Source organism: Talaromyces proteolyticus (genome assembly GCF_021365285.1).
Source record: "Talaromyces proteolyticus strain PMI_201 chromosome Unknown BGW36scaffold_11, whole genome shotgun sequence".
Lineage (NCBI taxonomy): Eukaryota > Fungi > Ascomycota > Eurotiomycetes > Eurotiales > Trichocomaceae > Talaromyces > Talaromyces proteolyticus.
The window spans coordinates 209,144-227,019 of record NW_025764287.1 but is presented as its reverse complement, the minus strand read 5'-3'; the positions used below and the strand labels follow the sequence as shown (position 1 = coordinate 227,019).

At 45.1% G+C, this 17,876-nt stretch overlaps 5 protein-coding genes across 5 annotated transcripts; 3 read left to right on the top strand and 2 right to left on the bottom strand.

Annotated features, from left to right (window-relative positions):
• Positions 1-390: 390 nt before the first annotated feature.
• On the top strand, positions 391-2,151 carry BGW36DRAFT_400032 (uncharacterized protein; the record flags this gene model as incomplete). Its single annotated transcript, XM_046218591.1, has 5 exons — positions 391-1,488; positions 1,510-1,596; positions 1,636-1,687; positions 1,796-1,833; positions 1,864-2,151. 5 exons carry the CDS (start codon positions 391-393, stop codon positions 2,149-2,151), a joined length of 1,563 nt encoding a protein of 520 aa, XP_046067852.1.
• Positions 2,152-2,873: 722 nt separating this feature from the next.
• BGW36DRAFT_400031 (uncharacterized protein) lies at positions 2,874-4,693 on the bottom strand (the record flags this gene model as incomplete). The annotated part of the gene is made up of 3 exons (XM_046218590.1): positions 2,874-3,156; positions 3,208-3,487; positions 3,535-4,693. The coding sequence occupies 3 exons, from the start codon at positions 4,691-4,693 to the stop codon at positions 2,874-2,876; spliced, it is 1,722 nt and encodes a 573-aa protein (XP_046067851.1).
• A 661-nt stretch (positions 4,694-5,354) lies between these two features.
• BGW36DRAFT_410440 (uncharacterized protein) lies at positions 5,355-6,206 on the top strand (the record flags this gene model as incomplete). Its single annotated transcript, XM_046219141.1, has 1 exon — positions 5,355-6,206. One exon carries the CDS (start codon positions 5,355-5,357, stop codon positions 5,916-5,918), a length of 564 nt encoding a protein of 187 aa, XP_046067850.1. The 3' UTR covers positions 5,919-6,206.
• Positions 6,207-9,366: 3,160 nt separating this feature from the next.
• On the top strand, positions 9,367-11,548 carry BGW36DRAFT_303752 (uncharacterized protein; the record flags this gene model as incomplete). Its single annotated transcript, XM_046211912.1, has 6 exons — positions 9,367-9,446; positions 9,494-10,131; positions 10,171-10,481; positions 10,539-10,963; positions 11,051-11,104; positions 11,320-11,548. Coding segments are annotated over 6 exons (1,737 nt in total), but the record flags the coding sequence as incomplete, so codon positions are not given.
• Positions 11,549-13,566: 2,018 nt separating this feature from the next.
• On the bottom strand, positions 13,567-17,674 carry BGW36DRAFT_362882 (uncharacterized protein; the record flags this gene model as incomplete). The annotated part of the gene is made up of 3 exons (XM_046214411.1): positions 13,567-16,863; positions 16,924-17,213; positions 17,263-17,674. 3 exons carry the CDS (start codon positions 17,672-17,674, stop codon positions 13,567-13,569), a joined length of 3,999 nt encoding a protein of 1,332 aa, XP_046067848.1.
• Between the last annotated feature and the right edge of the window lie 202 nt (positions 17,675-17,876).

Here is a 17,876-nt window from a genome sequence, read left to right as displayed (position 1 = left end):
GCATAGTATGCGAGGCGTTTTGCGATAACTACTTCCAGGACCTTGCCGAGTGTGTTGAGGAGTGAGATCGGCCGGTACGCTTCCGGGATGGCATAGCCCGGTTTGTTCGGCTTCCGGAGAACCCACAATTCTCACTCTTTTCCACTGTCGAGGGTAATGTCCGAGGTTGATTGATGCCGTGAAGATCTGAAAGATCTCCTCGCTGACGTATGGCCAGATTTGTTTCCACACTCGCGTCGGGATTTCGTCTTCTCCTGGAGCTTTGAATATCCATGCAGATGAAAAACAAGATGTGGGGCTTAAATACTCCGCCTTTGTTGACAGTCGCTGATCATTCGACATCGATCCCCCAAGCTTCTCATGCTTATGTCTGTCATATAGCCCACCATCATGGGCCCCAAAAACCTAATTTCTGAGGACTTCGTCCCTTCGCCACTGACTCTGGACCGGGTCATGGAAGGTAGGCCGGCTCCTACGCAGGATAATCATTTCCTAAAACTTCCGGTTGAAATTCGGTCCTTGATTATCAGATATATCGACACGGACAAGACTAGTCTGGCTGCTCTTGCGCTCGTTAACTGGGATTGCCGTCAGTTAGCGCGATCTTGCCAGTTTCGCGATGTGGTAATTGACTACAGCCCTCGATCCTCCTGTGTTCTTGGTATCCTTATAGGCGAAGCTGCTGAGCGACTTAGGTCAGGGAACGGCCTTACACGCCGACCATCACTGGGGGCATGTATTCGTAGCATAAGGACAAACTCAAACCAGTACTGGAAGGAGATTCGGAATATGCGCCCTGGGGACGACGATGGTAATGTTGATGACAACGATCGTGATGACACTGCTAGCACGAATCAATGGAAGCAATCAGTGGGGAACATGACAACAAGAATTAATCACGTCTATAATCCCAGTTTTTCTCTTGTTATTTCCACTCTACCCCACCTAGAAGCCCTATGCTGGGAGAATGGAAGTACCATTGATTGCCACCTTTTCAATTGTTTGGCAGTCTCAGCGATCAAACATCTCAAGTTGCATGGTAGCATTGAGTCCGAATATGTCACAGTCCCTCTAGACGGAGATCCCTGGCAGCTCGAGAGCCTCGACATCGACATCACGTGGGATTTCGGGTTTCATTATGGGCGCAACATAGCCGACTCTTCCTGCCTTTGGAGTAGTCTTTTTTCGGCATGTTGCTCCTCCTTACGATACCTAAAGCTCAGCCACCGACATTTTCTCAACAGTCAAGATAAGCGAATGTCTTTTACCGCAAATTTTCCTAATCTCCGTTTCCTCCAGATTGAAACCGGTACAATGGTCAGTCAACTGACGTTGCAAAGCCTCCTGCGAAGCAAAAGATTATCGACTTTGGTTGTCGACTTTGACGATTCAATTACGAGGGAATGTTTAGATCAGATGGGATATCATGAGTCCATTCAATATCTTGTCTGGAACAGCTGCACTATCCGTCAAATGGTATCGCTTCAAGTATTGGATCACAATAATCAGTTGACGGGCTTCGCCATTCGTTACAGCCAGTCCACTGCCCTCCTAGACCGCATACTTCCTGTCTTGGCATCATTTCCTAATTTAAGGGTTCTTTCAATGCGGTGGAATGGGATGATGATCCCAAAGTCTTCTCTTATCGCTCTTTCTTCCCTGACCAATCTAGAGCAGTTGCACATCAGTTCCGGCAACCAAACCAGGTGGAAACACAACTGGTTGGTTGATCATGATGCTACACAAAGCATTTTATTTCCTTTGCGCAGACTGAAGAAAATCGCAATCACCTGAGATTCATACCGAATCAATAATGATTCAACGGTTGAAGACGTTGACAATTATTATTCTTTACTTAGACAGGATCTTGATGAACGTATTCGGTTCATGCGAAATTCTCTAGGTGAGAATCTAAGCGAGAATTCTCTGCCAAATGACCTACACTCCAGGTGGGAAACACTACACTCTCGGCGCATGATTAGGTACGCAGAGAAGTATGCCGCTGCCTTCAAGGACCTAGAATGGATCCATCTCGGCCAGTTATCCTTTACTTTCCAGAACAACGCAGAGACGAAGAAAGTGGCTGTCCCGGTTAACCTTGAGAGAATAGATGACTTCCCGGTACTGGACAGTATGTTTGGAGTCTTGTAGATATGCATTGACAGAGAGTCATCATCACCCTGTCATTTCTATTTTGAGTCGTAATGCAAGGACCTGCGGATTTCCTGTTCTTAATTCTAAAGCTGTGCAGCCGCTAACCCGAGATAAGTAGAACGTTGGATTAGGATACAAAGGAAGGAAAACCAAATATGGCCCCAGTCCAGTACCCTACCTCCACTCCACTTATCTTGTAAGTAAGAACAGCCTGACTCTTGTAACTTGGAACAGCCTGGCTCTCAAAAGAGTCCAGATGCTGCTTCAACTCTCTCATTTCTTGTTTCAGCTGTTCCACTTGCACCTCTAAATGTTTTAATCTCCTTGAGTTGCCCGTCTCCGAAATCTAAATCCTTTACAACATTTACACCGTCGCTATCAGTTAAAATCAATCTTAGGTTTGGAGCCGGCCGTAGAATATCAACCACATTAATCTCTCCTTCTGTCGTGACAGCTTTGCGGGAATTTGGGCCTTCTAAGACATCATCCATGGTGACATCATTGAGTTTACCACCATCTGACCTCTCAAGGTCTGGCGGCAAATTTGATCACTCAACGATGCATCTGAGTCTGCACGGCGTTGTTGAAATCGCCACTGCTGCTCTGGTGACAAGCCTCCATGTACGCCGTGTTGGTGTGTCAAAAGATTATCTCTTCGGTGGAAGGCCTGAGCACCTTTTCGATCACACCCGTCATAGTCACGAGGGTAGTTGCGCTGTTCAGCTTGTGCATAACCTTCCATCTGCTTTCTGCGTCCAATGCTCACTTCCAACAGCAGTGATAGCATAGAAGGTATCGTCCGGGTCGTACTTTTGTTTGATATCTCTAAGGCGATCATAGTTTGATCCATAGAAAACTTGTTTCCAATCTGGTTGGGCCGAGTCCGCCTCATTAAGATACGCGCCCCCTCCTGGCGTTATTTTCTCTAGCTCAGGGAGTAGCTTGTTGGTGATGAGCTCTCTATTGGCTAGATCATTATCCCAATTGGTATAGTTCCAGGACCTTTGACTACTTATTAGTTGTGTTTGGAATATCTGAATGGGGTGGACGTACGTTCCAACTACAAGGTCTATCGCAGCATCACGCCAAGCGGGATTGACGGAGTTTCTTTGGACATCTGCTTGCCTTGAGACGTTTACAGAGACTCCGGAAAGTAGAGCGGTATTTTTCAATGTAAGAATATTTCGAAACGCGTTCATAATAACTCCAGGACTTGAATCCAACAGAGACCGTGGGATAAGGCGACCCCCTAGTTGAGCTTCTGTAATGTTGGATACTGGATTCATCACTTGATAGCTTTCATAATAGGATGGGAAATCCTCTATGAAGTACCCTATTTCTCGTCAGTGACTCACTTTAACTGTAGACGGGGGTCGTTACTATATGTGACGTTGTCACGTTTTAGCGTCTGCAAAATAGGGTCCATCAACTTTTGCAATTGGTCTTTGCTTCCACCTGGGATCGTCGTGGGTGTAGTAGTAAACATCGATTCTGTTAATAGCCAAATACTCACCCCACCAGCATCTAGTATAGGGCCGAGACCTGTGATGAATATCTTTGCGGCATTGAAAAAAGTGTCCCGTGAGATTCCAGCATTTGTAAAAGTCAAATTTGCTGCAGCGGTGCGAAGTTCTGGGTGAGCTTTACTAGTCATAGACAGTACAACACCGAATGTACCACCGCCTCCACCGGCAAGGGCCCAGTATAGATCCTCATTCAAAGATTGTGAAGCCGTCAAAATCTTTGTTTCCGATGTTATCACTTCAAATTCCAAGATTTGATCCGCTGCAAGACCGAATGTAGATGCGAGTTGCCCATGACCTCCCCCTTGTGAATATCCTCCAGCGAAACCGATGGTTTGGCAATTTCCGCCAACTACTACCAGGTTGTGCGCGTGCACGACCTCATTTATTTCAAACATCTGGACTCCAGCACCAACCTTGACAGCTTTTCCCGTATAATAACGAGAACTGTAATCAATAACTTCAATATCCTTGAAATGGTGAGTCCAGATGCCCAATGCCCCAGGCCCCGTGGACTTTCCTAGATAATCATGCCCTGTATTACGAATGACAAGGCGAATGTTGTGTTCTTTGGAGAACGCGATGGTTTTCTGGATATCAAAGAAATTGGTAGCATTGACTGTATATTGAACGTGCGTTCCGATCCGACATGGAGCGTCTCTGGCAAGGAATGGATCGCAGCTCTGATTAGCGAAGTAAGGGGCCATTATTGAGGACGAACTTTCGTAGTGCGTTTTTGGAAAGCCCCATATGGACTTTAAATGTGCACATTTTTGCTCATCATAAGGCGCAAAAGCATCATTATGGCAATAGCTTGCAATAGGTACCGTGGCTATAAGCCTCCCTTCAATAGTCATGTTGAAATTGTCCCATTGATGTGTCGTCGGCCAACAGCTATCACCTGGAAAGCAGCGACAAGTCAAATTGAAAAATGCGTCGACTACATTGAAGTATAAAGTTATGCAAAGGATCAAGCTCAGCGTCAATGGCGTCTTGGCAAGTTTTACACTATTCATGGTGGCTTTAAGTCTCGGTTTCCCAGGTCAAAGAAGTAGGAAGTGCTCAGTTGAGTTGATTCATTCACGCCTCATGGACTGACTATGAAAAAGTTATTTGGGGTCCGATGAAGAAGAATAGCTATGTTGGTATTTAAATTATCATTAACGTGTTGGTTCCTGAACAGACCGGCTGATTTTGATCCAGCGATGAAACATTCAAACTTTCTCAAAGTATAAACCACTTGGGATTTCCCGACACTTTTCCAACAATGTATCTTCGATATTATACGTATGGCGGCTTGGGTGACTGATGTTTCAGAATGCTGAAGGAATTTACAGTTAAGGTTTCGCACAATCTTTCCTGAAAGGGTCGCAGGATTGGACTTACGGAGTACCCGTCTCTTTCAGCAGCCCCACTCTTTGTAGAGTTGGACTGCCAAAGTGCAACGCCAAACGTTATAAATTATTAGAAAAACACATACAATTCCTATTAAACTAGATTCTAATTATCTTTAAGCAAGACTGGGATTGCTACAGTAACAGGGTTAATAATAAATAAAATATCAGAATTTTGAGATTCTGTGGCGTTAGGGGGGGTGCAATATCCCATTCTTATATAAGGTTAGAAATGCTAGTTTAGGACTCTCTAAGAATATAATTCCAATCTACCCAGATATCCATGTCGTCACCACGCTCTCCAGCAAGTACATACCTGACCCAAGCGACAGAACGCGCTGCTGCCACCCATCCTCCTCCTCCCTCGAAGACCACGCCTTCCCCATCGCCGCCCCTCTCCCCTCGTCCAGCCTCTCCTGTGGAGCCCTCCTACGCAACCGTTCCGTCTCTTCCCCCTCCGACACCGTCTTTAACACCATCGAAACCCCATCGAACGACAACCCCGACACCACCAGCACAAAATAGTACACCGCCTACACCCGTTGTTACACCAACTACACCGAAGACTACTCCACAACCCCGTCCAAAACAGACATCATCGCACGTCCTCTCGATTTACGACCTCGAACGCCGCTTCCAACACACACCGACCCCCTTCTATAACCCGCAAAGACATATTTCTCCACGGAAAACCCCCACCACCGCCCTTGCACGAATTCTGCACTCTATTGCAGACCTTTTCGAATGCCACACATCTCCAACAAACGTCGTCCTTACCACACCAACTAACCCATATTACGCACCCTCGTGCCATAAACAGCAGGCACGCTTCAGCCGCCGAGGATAGGACGCGGAACACTTAAGGAATTGCCTTTAAGCTAGCCTACTAACAACAATACTAACCCACGAGAATTCAGAAAGCCATGACAGAGGAAGAAAGACATAAGCCAAAAGCAGATTATGTACGGGCTTGAGGAGACCAGATCTAGTTTAAGAAATGTACTTGTAATTAGCGATCGTTGCCCTTTCGGCTCAGCCGCCGGGCGTTAATAAATTGTGTGTATCGCATTTCAAGAGGAAGCTTCTGCAAGAAGTAGCATGGTGCCTCAGTACGGTGGCTGTCGCAAAAATGCACCTCGAGAAGTGGTTTCCATTCCACCAGTTCATCGCAAAGATATCCACATGGCTGCAAAGCACGGCAGTAACTAGCTTTCACGTATGCTGCTGGTGTCGACGACACATGGGCATACATCCGTCTTTGAATTGCCGGACCCCATATTCAAAACAGGGGACGCCATCCTGGCGTGTTGCACAGCAAAAGGTCGGATGGTTCTTGTGATATTGGTATTTTTGCTTATGCTGAATAAATGTATTGTGTGATGACATATTCCTCAAGTTTTGGAGTCAAAACATGATCATAATGTGGTCCAAAGTGGCAGGGTCGGGGTGAGGTATTCTCGGGATCGAGCTAATCAAAATTGGCCAATCAAAGTATGCAGGCTCAATACTCAAAACATCGTATTGAATCTAAGTTCGACACCTACAAATTATACGACAAAGTCCAGACTGATTATACATACATAGCAATTGATTGCACTCTAACTGGTCACATCGTGTTATGGAGGAACGTGGTTTGGCAGAGAGCGCCATCGGCTGGCTACCAGCCAATACAAAGCTCCATGTGGCCCTGCCCACGATTCCTGGCTGATGATGTACAGCCGCGGGACGATCTACAGCCGAAATTGAGCGCCATTTGGATTATATATCGGAAATTGTGTGGCCCGCCGACTTTGTAGAAGTCGCTCGAATGGCTCATACACTAGATTTTTCGAACTCCTCGACGTCAATCCGAAGCAATAACCCATTACCAACGCGTACAATCGGCGTCTGGTAGAACGAGTGGAGCTGCGTGGCCTCTGAACAAATCAACGCATAGATCTCTTCACACACGGTTCAAATTATAATAGCTTGACACATTTCTTTTGTACGGTATTAATTTGTATTAATTTGTTTTAGTTTCTTTTGTTTTTCTCTTCTCTCTTAAGTTTGACCAGCGCGGAACGGGATGAGTTATGTCATGGAGAGTAGGCGGACCACAGCAGCTGGCAGCAACCCAGCCTCCATATGTAGAGGCTAGCTATCTGACCACAGTAGCTATGTAAATGCGCCAAGAATGCACCCTTCGTAACTAATTTCTGGCACCCAGGGCTTACCTTCTGGCGGCCTTCGCCCCAGCAGGGAACGGGTAGGCTGTGATAAATCACAGCCTATGGCCGTTAAATAATGACCCCCCCCACGATATTAATTAATTCAGTGAGGAATGATTTATTATATGTATAAGAAATATTACATATAGCCAGAAGTGAAATAAATAACGAAGGACGGTAAGGGTTATTGTACGGATGCCCCACTATATTAAACATTGTTGCCCCTTGCGCCGGGTGTCTACCATGGTCTACAGCTACTAGAGAGTTGAACCGATATACGGATGCTCACCGTCATATATAATATTTAAAATGGGCCCATAGTGTTTAAGGAGATCAGTGGCATGCTATTTGAAATGAATCTACAGTGTTTAAGTGATCAGCCATATCTGTACCATTTACAGACATATTATTTAAACTGGATCCACAATGTTCATGTAGACCGATGGTATCTATACCATTTGCGGGTATAGTGCTTACAAGGGATCCACAGTGTTTAAAATGATCAGCCATACCTATACCCGTAACGCAAATGCGTGAAATTGAACCCAGCGTGTTTAAAACGATCGGTAATGTTTATACTATTTATAAGTATGTTGCTTAAATCGGATCCACAGGTTCAAGTAGGTCGGCTGTATTCTCTAATGCTGTAAACATTTCGAGTCTATCGGTTTAAACATTCTATATAAATACTGACATATTGATGCACAGTATAAAACAAACTTCTGTAGGTATATCAATCTACATACCACAAGTCTCGTAACAGATATCTAGCATAAACATTACTATTTTGTTACTATCTATATAGATCTATTGACCGAAGGATTGAAGTCGTGATAGTTACAGTCATTCTCGAAATCGGTTTGACCAACAAACAGACGATGATTATTTGCTTACCCCACTGCCAAGGCTTCAGGGTAGATTACATTTCCTTTGATTAGGCGTCCATTTATAGATAAGGACAAAGCCACCAATCAATTTCATTCAGCTATGAGTCTAGAGTTTAGCAGTGGGGTCTTGGAATAACTCACACGTGTTTTTACGGTCAAACTGATTTTGAGAATGACTGTACCAAGATTACGTTTACTTGTTTCTTATTTAGCTAGTATTAGTCGCTAAATCCATTTCATAACAACTATGAGTCTATACGAACACCGTAGGATCACTAGTTACAAGTCGTGCATCAATCAAGCGCTGAAGTATACCATATAATAAAGAATATTGCTACAGTATTAGTATATAAGATTATCAAGGTTTAACTTCTAAATGACAGGCTTGTTGAACAGATCAATCTAGCAACAGAAAGTTTAACCACTATGAGGGCTCTAATAGAGATCTTTCAAGATTGTATTACCTGGTAGTATTTTCAAACACTGCAGGAATTGTGATGTGGGTTATTCAACATGGTATTGCAATCCAACTGACAATGGACTACTCTATAGTCATTCTCAAAATTGGTTTGACTAGCAAACACATGTGTTGATTATTCCAAGGCCCCACTGCTAAGCTCTAGGTTCATGGCTGAATGAAACTGATTGGTAGCTTTTCCTTTATTTATAAATGGATGCCCGATCAAAGGAAGTGCAATCCACCCTGAAGCCTTAGCGGTGGGGCGAGCGAGTAATCATCATCTGTTTGCTGGTCAAACAGACTTCGAGGATGACTGCAAAGACCATGCAGAAATTATGTCAAACACAGTGGGGACTGTATACAGAGTACGGAGGGGGTATTCGTGATAAGTAAATACTATAGGATAGTAGCAGGTCTACCAACGGAAACACTTTGAACCTATCAAGGTGGTGATTCCATATTAGAACACTAAATGTTTTGAAGTGCACCTGCTCTCCTTTTATACAAATGTAACATCCTATATGGTTTTCTGTCTGTCTGTCAAAGGAGCCAAACATACACTTTTCGGCCACACGCCACATACCGCTCTCTCAAAACCGCTCGCTTCGACTGTACAATGACGGTGAGAGGTAGGAGTACCGGACGTTGCGCTACCTAGCAGAAAGAGCTAACGAATACAAAGAGAATCATGCGTACAGCATAGAGAATGATGTGGATAGTTCTCTGCAGAAGTGTCCGAGGCAGATCCCGCTTGGAATATCGTCCAACTACGTACAATCTTGGGATACAACTGCCGCCTTTAGGGAGCTGTACCAAAACTGGTTAATCTTCCTCTCCTGTTGTCATCAACCTGATCTAACTTGCACAGGAAGGACTCCATTCTGGACACATTCTCAGTAAACCGTCATGCATTCCAGCCATGCTACAGCGAAGATGAGGGATTCATATCTATCACTTTACAGATACCATCGGGAGATACTGGTGAAAAACAGACTTTGGGTTTTATCCGGTATGAGAAGGAATCGGGTACAGTCACCGTAGCCAATGCCTGTGCTCAACTTCAGCCGGAGGCTCTCCAGCTAGGAAATACCTCAAAGCAAATCAACTCCAGCCTTGCGGGGTGTCACGGAGAAGGACTCAAGATTGCGGCAATGGTCCTGTCTCGAAAAGGTCACAGATTCAACATTTATTCTAACAATTGTACATGGAGCTTCGTATTTCGAGGACTGTCAGATCGTCAACTGCACTGTTTACTCGTTCCTTCGACAGCAGTAACTCCCTCAGATGAGACCAACTTTGCTCACGATATGGACTGCTTCAGGCCTCGCATATGGAGAGATGTTTGCGTAACCATCGGATCGGGAGACAAACCTCTCAGTGACGGAGTTTCGCTTGATATATTTAAAAGCTGGTTGAATGTATCTCTAGATATTCGCGGGCTCTCATATCCCTCAGCTATCGTTGAAACCGATCACGGTGACCTTATATTGGACCCGAAATTCCAGGGTCGGGTGTACTTGAAGGGTTTACTTCTCCCCTCACAAGCGTTGGATGTACGCTCTTACAAGTTTGGTTATAATTTTGCCAATGGCAAAGTCAACCGTGATAGACAGAGGTTGGTTGACACGTCCGAAGAAGCAAATCTTCTACGCCAGATCTGGGAAGCAGCGATTCAAAAAGATGAGGCCGTCGTCCTCCCCAGATATGTCGATTTGCTTCGAAACTTCCCATCTGCCCCAGATGTCGAATCTGCGGATCAACTTTTAGAAAGCTCGACAAGATCTCTAATATGGAAGTTTCTTCTCAGCGAAGCAAAAGGCAGCGATTTCTACTATTGTGAACGTTATGGATCCCAGGTACGGACCTCGAGATCTAGCTTCCCGACAAGTGCGCAGTGAACTTACTTAGTACAGAGTATTGAGAAGATCAAAAACGGTCTAAAAAAAAACCCTGCTTGTTTGCCAGATACTCTTTGGAATATGCTACGGTCGGATTCACTGATCAGAACTGCCCATGAGGAGCAGATACATTTGTTTCAAAAAGCCACCGTATGCAAAGCTCCAGTGACAATATTCGCGAGGAACATCGAGCGGGGTCTGAAAGCCACGTTGTCACTTTGGATGGAAACGAAGGAAATGAAGATTCAGTTCGTCAACAGTGAAAACAATGATGTTGACATAGTGGTGGATCGGAACAAAAAAACCTTGAACATTCACCAGAGGTGGCTAAGCTATGAAGAGACACACGGGAAGTATAGATGCAGGGATTTTGTCCCGAATGATCGTTTCGTTTGTGACCATATCATCGAGGAAATGATCCGAGCAATTTTGGGTTTCATGTACAGACTCAATATACGCGACTAGGAAGGGATTTTACGTGGTGTGAGCGACCAACTTCGGTGGATGCCGCGCGATATTTGCGCTAGAAAAAGCAATGAGCCCGGATGCCTGCAAGTGAGCTGGCGACATGGTGAGACAGAGTCACTGTCAGGGCTAATTGGATCAACGTTGGCATATCATGTCATCCTACACGAGAAGCGATGTGCGAATGTGATGACAGAACTGCTACACGAAGAACAAGGTGCGTTATTAACGTGGAATGACCTCAACAAATAATAATTGACAATGGAATTGTAGCCGATCCTCAATTTCGGCTGGCCCTGTGTGGCTGTCGACAAATGGTAGTGGCTAGGAGCTGCAAGACGATCACATTCTCTGACTTGAACTTCACTCGAGCTTACTTTCCAATGATAGCTCGGAACTGGAAATCATCATTTTACGGAGTTCCTCCCTCTCCTGTCTTTCCGATGGGTCCTACCATCGTCCCTCAAAAACGAATTGAACAGATAGTGGCAGCTCAACAAGCTGCAAAGCGACTGAGGCCTGTAAAGCTTCCACAAAAGAATCGAGGGGTTCCAACATAACCACATTTTGGGACGTAGTATCTGGATGAAGAAAGGAAGGGCAATGACATGCTAGCGCTCTCTATCACCGCGGTCTCTGCCCTTATTCAATTGTCGATATTATGTTGGAAAAGGATGTATGGCGTCAGATATTCGAACCTTCCTTCATATTTCCACACTCTTTATTTATTCCGCTCCACTGGAGATCCGAAAAGAAAGCCATCGCCAAACCCTACAGATCTAGAGTCAACGAAAATGTCTGGGAGTACAGAAGCTGCGGTGTCGGCTGTAGCCCAGGAGGGAGCCATCTTGACTTCGGAACTGTGATAAGTCGGTTAGGATCGACACGAATGGACACAATTAGATCCAAAGGAAGGGTACCAGAGGAAGCGTGGGAGCGGCTTCGAGTATATTGTTGTGCATGCAATGGTGACCATCCAACTGGTAAACAGTGTGCAATCATAAGGGCTGTGCAGAATGCTTAGCAATAGAGTAATCTACACTAATTCGCTTTGTGTATCACATTCATAGTGGGTACATAGTGATAGTAGTTTTATAAGTCGAAAATGGAATTACTTCATTATAGCTTAGGTAATCTGAAACTGATTGTATAAGAGCGTAGATCTAATCTCATTAGCCTATTAATGAGGTGTGAAGCCTTCGTGCTGAAATAGCATCTTCTGGTGCTAGTGTTAGTCGCATAGAGTATACAGCTGACCGATTAGTAACTATATCTGAGATAGAGATGCCGCGTACCACAAAAATCAAAACAAAGTAGGATTAAAAGCTCTTCATGATGAAGACTGGGTTAGTCCAGGCACCTCGGTCTCGACTTATGGTCTCACTTGTTCCTATGATCAATAATCTCATACGCATTATATTGATCTGGCTAACACGAAGTTTATTCAGCTTTAGCCAATCAGGATTAAGAATGTTATATGGTGTGACCATCCATCGGACGATGAAAAGCGAATGGGAACAATCCTAGGACAAGGCCAAACATGGCAAAGAGCTTTTCCGACTTGGAGTTCGGCCCGGAAAGGGGGTGCTAACCAAACACATTGGCACAGAGCGATCAGCTCGGTCATTACACAGATGCGCACAGCCAAGATCGCCCTACGCGCATACCTCCACAGCATCGATAATGCCGACACCGACCAATCCCAATGCGGCCACGGGCGCCAGACAGTGCGCCATATCCTTCTCGAGTGTAGAAACTGGACGGAAGAACGAGAACGAAAATGGGCAGGCAAGCATCCATGCATCGACATCAAAAAAATTCTCTGTAGCCCGAAAATTGCAGTACAAACAGCGAAGATGATGATAAGGACTGGACTTCTGGAGCAATTCCGCGCTGTTCCATCCACAGTACTGAAATACACATAATGTAGACGAGTGTTTTATGGTATACGGAAGCGGAGGAGGGTCAGGAAAGGCCCGACAAGTACACAGACACAGAACAGTTATTAGAACTATAAGTAGAGATGTGATTGTACTAAGCAGAAAGGGAAGCAATTCTTGTCAGGAACGGCTTATTCTCTAGAAGTGGAGAGACGGGAACACCTGTATTTATAGTCGAATGCTGCATAGCCATGCCACTAGGGCGGCTGGGACAGCCTATGAATTGAAGAAGAAGAAGAAGAAGAATGATAGGTCCAGTCATTTGGCATCCTAGGATCCAATTCCTAGGATGTAGCAAGTTTTGGGTAGAATGCTAGATCGGGAACAGGATCCCCAGTCTCGAGAAATCCTAGGTGATTGGACCTGGTACTGTCTAGAACATAGGATAATCGGCCCATGTCTAACCCAATCCTATAATATCAGGTATAGGAACTCATTCCTAAGAGCAAACACATCTTAGGTAGCAAATTCTAGATCTCATAGTGTTATGGGCCAGAGCTCCTTGAATGGTTACGGATCTGGATTAAAAAACCTGTGTGCAATAAATACCTAGAATTGAAATTGTAGGAAGCAAGTCGTAGGAACCCATTTCTAGGATCGTTCCTTTCCTAGGATCACTTTCCCAGGATCAAATTGATTCATAGGCTGAGTTCATCTTCGTCTAACTTAGATTCATATTCTCTAAACTTAGACCTAAGATCAAAATCGAATTTAGCATTAGCGTTTTTCCAGGCCTTATCTGCTTGACTTGGATCCCAAATTACTTTAATATACGAAGTTAAGCTGGCCAAAAATTCCCCATATTTGTTCAATTCTTTGGGATTCTCTTGTGACGCAAAGTATCCTAGAGCGTCTTTATGTGAGCTGACAGAAAAATTGATAGGAGCAGGCATATATGAAGCACCCATTAATCGAAATTGTTGAATTTGAAAGCGGGCTTCTGTGAATGTTCTCCCCAGCTCAGACAAGTGTCTTTGCTCCAAAACGAATTCTAGCGGCCTGCATTTCTCGTTCAACATGACCCAAAATCTGACGTTCACTGGCGCCTTCTGGCGCGCACTGGTTCGTGGTGGTTCTTCTGAGAATTGACGTTTCTTTGATCGACGGGCATTTGCCCAATTTTCCAGTACATCTTGGACGGCCTTTAGCGTCTCCCGATGTTCAGTATCCAGCTGTTCAATTGCTCGGGCTTCAGAGGACAATGGGCTCGCGTCTCGCTGGATATCATCACTGACCCTTCGATCCCGTTCGCCTATTGAATGCAGAAGCACTTCACACTTTTTCCGTAGTAGAGTTTCTTGTCCCATATTCTCCAGTTTCTGCATTGCATCTCGTACTAATGTGCTCAATTCATCATAGATAACATGCTCTACATTTTCAGCCTGGTGCTGCATATTTTTGACTGCGTTTCGTGCAGCACTATAGAGTTTGTAGTTGACGCGGTTTGGGGCCTGTTCTTGCGCAGTTTTCCATGCACGAAATGCACTTATGTACGGATCCCTATGCTCAAAAGCTCTGTCTTGTCCAAAGGTTCCAACGACACACTCCATATGAACTTGTATGCCGGTCAAGAATCTATTCCATTGCCCAAGTTGTCCACCTTTCGAATTTAGCGACTCGGACGCGGTGGTGTCCATCCCATCCTCGTTTTCTTGAAGGATTTGCCTGATGTCACTTCTCCAGTGTTTTATTTTGTTGTTCCTGTCAGCTGTTCGATCTAGACAGCCACCTAGTTCAGGTTTTTCCTCCTCAACTATAGATAGATATTTGATATCACCATATATCACCTCAAGTTCATTGTTAAATTGTTGTAGGGCTTGTTCTTCTGTCACTTGCTCTTTCATATCGTTAATATCAGTCAACTGGCTTTTCAGAACCGTTGACAATTCATCAATGAGCATTTTCTGAATCCGATCTATATCGGATTTGGTTTTCTCATTGAGATCTCTTAAGTTAGAATAGGCCATTGGAAACTGCTTGATCCATTCATCTTGTAGAATAATCGTGGACTCGTATAATTCCGTAGACGCTGGGTCTTTTTGGGTTGCGTCAAAGCGGACCACCGCGTCATGCCATTCTTTCAAGTTTGACTGCATGATGTCGGATTCTTTTTTCAGCGCTTCCAGTCTCGCAATCCATTCACTAATCTCTTGGTCACTTCTAACGACTTTCTTTACTTCCATCACGTGCCCAGCAATCTGAAAAAGACGCTGGCTCTGCATCTTGGATCTTTCTATATCTCCAGCCACGCTACCGTAAAGGGTGAAGACTTTGAGGTTGAGGACGGCCACACCACATTGACGTAATCCTGTAGATGCCTCTTGTTCCGAAAATATATCGCCCTGGACTTGACTGTCGTAATAGTTGAGACGAGGTAACGCCATGTCGACAAACTGGGCATAAAGATAATTGGTGGCTGTAAGGCGCAAATTTGTTGTAGGCTTTAGTAGTTCCGCTTTTATTTTGTTTAGTTCCTGGGGTAGGTCCAGGCAAAATTTGTGAGAGTCCTCAACGCCTCGCAGTCGTGTATTGAGTGATAGTTCCAGCCCATTTAATTGTGACAAAAGGCTATCACGCCGGGACTGAAAAGATACATCTGTTTCTCGGAGCAAACCTTTGTACACCGTTACCTGGTCAATATGCCTTCGCATATCACCTTGTGTCGCTTCTACTTGCGTTCGCAATCGTGACAATCTCTCTAGTATCGCGTCGATCCGGTTGATCGTGCTTTGATCTAAAGCCACTGAAGTAGGATCGTTGCTGGATGACGAGCTGTGTACACCGTTGACAGGATTGGCTGGCGCATAGCCTTGCCATCCATTTCTGAATGAAGTAAAGTCTGGCCCCGAGTTGCCAAATCCTTGGCCTGGATCCGTATGGCCAGGAAACCCTTGTCCTGGAATACTCGTTGGTGGCTGGCCAGGAACGTTTCTGGAAGAAGTAGGTTGCCCTGTGTTAACGGAGCCTTGACCAGAGCCTTGGTTGTTGGGGGTTGTTTCGTGCCCGCTTGTACCTGGCCAACCGGGGGTGTTCGTGTTGCCAGCGGTGCCATCCAAAGGCGTAAAACCATCCGGGCATCCAAAGAAATTATAGAAGATACTTTGTAGCACGAAAAATGATGTAATGTCCGTATCCTCTGGCGAAGAGTAAATCCGATCCAAAAAAAGTAACTCACGATCCCGTTGCCAGTTTGAAGGGTGGGGAAGCCCGCACCTTTGTTCGCGGCTGGCGTATCGCGTGCCAGAATTCGGGTCCGTGACGATTCGGGTTGTGGAACTAACCGGGCCTGAGGTAAGGTTTCGGATAGAAGTGGAAGAGAATCGTAGTTTGGAGGCAAACGCTGCCAGCATTCTTGTCTCACCATCCTGATCAATGTGGAATCGAATCTTCCTATGCTTCCGTTGGTCTGGCCGGAGGAAATGCCGAATGGCGTATAGCCACAATTGCCGGTATGCAAGTTCGAAACGTAAATGGCTGTTGACTGTCACAGAGCGACTGTCGCTCTCGGATATCTGAATATCAAAGTCATCGCTGTACTGGATACTACCATCACTTTCGAACATGTACGCCATCGACGCTCGAATATCTGGTTCCTTGGATCCATTGGGTGGCACTAGTTTGTCCTTATCTATAAGCTTCAAAATCCTAGGGGCGCACTGGTTTATGATGCTGATATCATGGAAAAATGTAAATAGGGTTGGTATGAGCAACTTTCGATCGCAGAAATTGTTGCAAATTTCACCTTGTTCGCCTGGGGAAAAGGCACCCAGAATTTTAGCAGCGAGTAGCGTTTGTTTATCGTTCTCGCTGGTTTTCGGGGCAGTACTTTGTAGAGCATCGATATCTTCCTGGGTAAGCTTGGCCATCATTGTAGTATCGTGACCGACGAGGCCACCGAAGAAGTTCTTGATTTCGGTGAGATAATGTATAATTTCCTAAACTGATCAGCGACGCGACCCATACATCAATGTCCAAATATAGTATCTCTGGCTCACTGAATTTACGTGGAGGGATCGCATCTTGTGCAACACCCCCAAATGGATACCGTCTCTCCACAGCCCTGGAATAAGGGATAGAGATAACAAAATGATACCAAATTGTGTCTCTGCCAAACGGGCGATGTTATTTGCCTTTGTTTCCGACAGGTAGGCTTCCCAAATACTCACCGAGTAAAGGTCGCCAGCCTGTTTATATTGTTGGAGAGTAAGAAAAATCTCACCGTCAGTCAGTGGCGCTTGGACAACATAATTGTCTCTCAGCTGTTTTTGCAATTCTAACGATATGTCTGGATCATGGTTGATAAATCAAATCTATAGATGGTATTGCCTTCTTACCTTCAGAGTATAACTCAACAGGCCATCGCCGATCCCATGGGGGAATTTTTCGGGACGCCAAAACTCGCGACCTACCACCGAGACATATCAACTCCCCATCCTGAAAGTCGAGCTCTAGGTAATTCGTCGGGTCGCGGAATTGCTGGAGTGCTTCTCGGCTCAGGCCTTTGGCTCGGAGAGCACGGTCGAGACCCTGGGTAGAGACTACTGCCTTGACATAGTTTTCGTGTAGGCCATCTTGAATGTGTGATCGCCGGAACTTTTTTGCCAAGACATCAACTCTATACTCGTTTGGCTGCAACGCAGGCTGGTTGTCATCGAACCGGGTCAACTGTGACAGCTTTATCTCGACCGTCCCAAGCCACTTTCGCATTCGCTCTAGCGATATCTGAGCTTCTGGTCGTCTTGCCATTGATAATGCTTTATGATTAGATCCTTCAAGGGTGCCGAGTGGAAAATATAATCCATCTGTGGATCGAAAGCTATAGCTAAAGACCGGGCGTCGTATTATTCTGCGTCGTTTTTTTTTTCTTGTTACTACAAACATAAACACACATTTGAACATACTACACTCACTACCTCGATATAAATTACCGGTCCCCTTCGCATACCAG